Raw genomic sequence first — 4,589 nt, 5'->3', positions numbered from 1 at the left:
CATCATTGTTGAAGGTGAGGTTGCTATCGATGTATGCGTTATCTCGGAGCCTGAGACATATTAATTTGGGAAGCTTGCCAAGGACCTTCAGATCAGGCTGATACAGCCGGGTACCAGATAGAGTTACCTTGCGAAGTTGGAGTTGGTCAATATCTCTGGTCAACAACCGAAGAAGTTGCACTGTTTGTGTGGTTCCAGTAATGCTTAGGCTCTCGAGAAGCTTGGGAGAGTTTTTATAGTGTTCAAGAACCCAATCTCTGATCTCTTTGTTGTCCTCTATATTGGGAAGAGTGATTGACAGAGACTTCAGGCACTCATGCAGATCACTGATAGCTCGAAGAAAATTCCTGAGGTGTGGCTCCTTGTATTGAATAACCACACCAAGCTTCCTGAGCTGCCACAACTTTCCAATATCTTTCATATCTTGTCTCGTCCGTGCCTTGACATTGGACAATACCTCCATGTTTACCATTTTTTCGACCTTATCAGGGATCTCAACACTAAATAGTTCAGTACTACTTACCCCCGAACTTGGAACAATGCGACCAGCCAGCAAACGCTTCAACTTCAGGAGTAAGACATTTACTGTTGCAGATGGTGGCACATATGTTTCTCGGATATCCAATACTTCTAGCTCACGGAGGTTATTGATTTCAGTCGGCAGCTGGGTAACATCTGTTCCCCTTAGGCTCAGATACTTGAGCAGTAACATCTTGCTGCATATGTCCCTGAGGTAGATTTGATTCTTCCGTCCAAAGCACTGGCAATCTTGGAGATCTAGCACCTTGATCAGGGATACTCGAGATGATTCTTCATGGAGCTTTTCGAAGAATCTATCTATTTTATCCGAGCCACGGAGTCGGAGGTCATTGAAAATGGAGAAGCGGAGAGCCAAGTGATGTGACAGGCGTGTTTCCACAATGCGCCGCTTTCTAGCGATCTTGGTAATGAATTCATGAACAAGATCACCTATCACACAACTCTTCATCTTTCCTGTAGCCCCAATATCGGCAGGATAAACAAGCCACCGATTGATCAACGCATCAAAACATCGACTGGCATGACGCACAGAACTGGCCCAGTCTTCCTTGGTTATCAGCCCTTCGACAACCCACCGTCCTATCAAGGTTGACCGCCTGATGGGTTGTCGTCTAGGGAAAATTGCTAGGTACATCAAACAAGACTTGTATTCTTTAGGCATATCACTATAAGAGAACTTGAGTATCTTCTTAGCAATTTTGTCCAATGATTTGTCTGTAACCTTCTGCAAGGTTCTGTGCAACTTGCTTAGTTCTTCATCACTCCTCTTGGGGTTGGCATACAAAGCATGAACGAAGATCTTCATGCAGAATTCATGTTGGTGACAGTTCTCCAAGATGCCGAGAAAAATCTGGGCGCTCTCTTTATTCATCTGCTGGTTTGTAAGCTCGAGTGTGATATCATGGTAGAGCCCAAGAACAGAATAGTCTATAGGCTCCCGCGACGGACAACAATATCCTTTTGCTCGTGTTCTGTTTTCTTCAAAGGTCAACATCAGTGCACCGGCTATGCAACCAAAAATGCTGAAAGCCTTTTTGGTCTCCTCCCATCCGGATACCCAGTCATAATCGAGTTTGAGGATAACTAGGATTATCTCATCACCTTTTCTATCAAAACAATCCCTAATTTTGTCCATGATCCCTTTGATGACGAGCTGTTGATTCATCTCCCACTCGATTTCCCAAAACCTCTCCATGGTTTCTTCAATAAGAGCATCCAGTATAAAATCTTGACTTGGTTTCTTCATGGATTTTACTTCTTGCAGCTCAGTTGTATCTAGTTTCTTCTCTGATTTGTCTTCCTGCAGCTCAGTTGTATCTATTTTTTTGTCCTTCAGAGATATGTCTTCCCGCAGCTCAGTTGTATCTAATTTCTTGTTCTTCATGGATTTGTCTTCCTGCAGCTCCTGCAGTATCTTGCGGATCATATCTTTGAATTGGTCCTCGACCAATATAATTGTAGTGCCAGCGGTGGTGTTGATGGCTGTGGCTTGCTTGGAGTCTTCCTCCTGGTTCTGCGGGTCCTTCCTGATGGTCACGGGGGGGAACACTTCACGTAAGAGGTCTTCATACTGGGCTTCCTTGAGAAGAATCTGCTTTGTGTGTGGTTCTTCTTTTTCATCTTCTGCGTGTATTTCCATATGCTTTTTAAGCATCTTAGCTGTTTCTTTAATGACATCGTCGCGTGAACGTGTCTCTCCCTTCCTTTCTTGGACTTGTTTGTGTGCAGGAGCACCTTTAGCTGGCTTGAGCTTTAGCAGCCACAATGCTCGGAGGAATATGCCCAAGGGTTCATCTTTTGCGGATTCCAGCAGGCCCAGCTCATCCTTACTCATTTCTGTCAAATTGAGTTGCGGCTGGTTGTCCTTCATGTTTTGAAGAGTGCTCTTGATTTCTGAAATCTTCTTGTTAACCTTCATTCCTTGGATAATTTTTGTGATTTCTCTCACAACCTCCCCTTTTTGGGAGAGAATTTCCCTTTTTGTTTTGTTGATATCCTCATCCCCCCCACCTTGAACTTCCTGCTGCTGGGGTTGGGATTTTGCGAGCTGAAGTTCTCGCAGTATATAGTACAAGATATCCTCAGTTCTTAGGGCACGAGAATAGAAGTGTACCGCTGGGATGTCGACCAAGACATTGCATTTTTTCCACATGGCTGAAGCTTCCTTTGCAATAGCAAGGGTTTCATTCTTATCCGGTGCCACAATGGCCACGGATGGTACTGATCCCCCCTTAACAGTGTTGCATTGTGCAACATTCTGTATCCATTCCGCTAGCTTCACCCTAACGTTCTCCTCTGGCGTACGAGGCTCAAAACACGCCCCTCTTGGATGAGAGCGATCTGTCACCACCAACGCCATGACGTCTTGATCGTCACTGTCATCCTCTTCACCTCCTGAAGCATTAGATGTTGTGGCTACATGCACAACTGGCGAACCAATCGCTGCCAGCGTGGGACCAGCCCCTGCAGGCGACTGCCCCACTCCCGCCCCTTTCGCTGGGACCTCAACACCGTACCTATAACAGGTAGGAAATAATTAAATTAGAAGGAAAAGTTTGACCATAACTTGAACGATGGATCAATAGAAGTAGTTGTAGGCCTTGCGGAAATTTAGAGACCTTTTTGTTTCATTTATCTCGTCAAAACTGTCAAAAGGGCGTGGTGGTTTTTTTTTTTGAGAGAGTCTGGATCAGGCTAGGAGAAAGTGGGTAGGAGGTAGGAAGTTAAAATTACTTAATGTGCAACTTGAAACCAATTGCATTCAGATTTTTATATAAAACATAAACCTAAATAAAGGTCATCGTGCCAAACTCTACATGTATCTCCTGTCATCCAGCACCCGTCCGGTCACCACCCGCCGCCGTTGTATTTGGCCTCCTCCAGCTCCTTGGGAGCTTCTGTTTGTAGCTATTTCTGGTGCGACACTGCGGAAACACATCAATTGGAGCCATGCGGCCGTGTTGCCGCCACCTGCCCCTTGTTCTGCCACCAGCGGCAGCTAACCCAGGTCTCTACACCCTTTTTTATATGACCAGTTGTTGATGCTTAATTACAGTGTGAAGGGGAAAGTACATGTTGTGTTGAAGAACTGGCACATTGAGGGTAAGCGAGCCACAAGAATTCATACACCCTCCTTTTTGAAAGAAGACAACGTCTAGTCAATGACTCACGCTACCTTCCCGTAGCTTGCCTGTGATGGGCCATGGGCGTATCAATAGCTTCAAGCAAATCTCGTTTCTCTTGTCTCGCTGAGGATGTTGACAACGGCAGAATTGACTCAACTCAGGATTTCACATCCACGGGGGATGTGAGTTCTTGATGAGGACATGGGTCATGGCGAGTTCCTCACACCTTAACTGACTTTATCAACATTGGAATTGCGAGAACTGACTAATTTTAGGTGTGCCACACTATGCAAGATTACCGCTCTGCTGACTGGTTTCCATTGACGAGGGCTCGCATGCTCGATAGTGGTACAATAGACCACCGATGGGCGAATGGTCCATGGAAAGATGGGCGTACGTCGATCCATGGTGACAAAGCGGAGGCCAGCCCGAGGGGACTTCAGTGTTCGTCAGTGGAGTGACGGCCAGAGGTCCTTGTTTGTCAACACCACTGACGACCATTGACGAGCCACCCATAGCCAGTGGCAAAGAGAAGGGGGAGTAGCATGTATTTGTAGCAGTATATTAGATTTTCTATGAGTAGTATATTAGAATATACCAGATTTACTATTTTTCATTCAACTGATTTCAATTCATCTTCATTCGATTTTTCTGGCCATCCGACTGCACACTGCAATTCATGCCGCAAAATGTAGTAGGAGGTTTTTGTCCTGAGTTCAGGTCGTTATTTTCTCATGTGTGTATTTCATAGTTCATTTCTTTTATGCGGGGTTATATAATTTCCCTTATCATTTTAATTTTTTGTATGTTTGGTTATATAAATTTAATTTCATATCTTTTACAAATTTTCTATGTAGAGTTGTATCATTTCCGTTGTAACCATATAACTGATGTCTCATGTTTATTTTCGGGTGATGTCTATGT

At 44.7% G+C, this 4,589-nt stretch overlaps 1 protein-coding gene across 1 annotated transcript in view; it reads right to left on the bottom strand.

The window, feature by feature from the left end:
- Position 1: 1 nt before the first annotated feature.
- Positions 2-4,589, bottom strand: part of LOC123174853 (uncharacterized) — a gene marked incomplete at its 3' end in the record, with an annotated part of 11,723 nt that continues 7,135 nt past the window's right edge. The window contains exon 2 of the mRNA XM_044590107.1: positions 2-3,056. Within this exon, the coding sequence (XP_044446042.1) occupies positions 2-3,056 (3,055 nt within the window). The remainder of the gene's footprint in view (positions 3,057-4,589) is intronic.

This window comes from Triticum aestivum, unplaced genomic scaffold, assembly GCF_018294505.1.
Source record: "Triticum aestivum cultivar Chinese Spring unplaced genomic scaffold, IWGSC CS RefSeq v2.1 scaffold32032, whole genome shotgun sequence".
In the NCBI taxonomy this organism is placed as follows: Eukaryota; Viridiplantae; Streptophyta; class Magnoliopsida; order Poales; family Poaceae; genus Triticum; species Triticum aestivum.
This window is presented reverse-complemented; position numbering and strand designations above follow the sequence as displayed.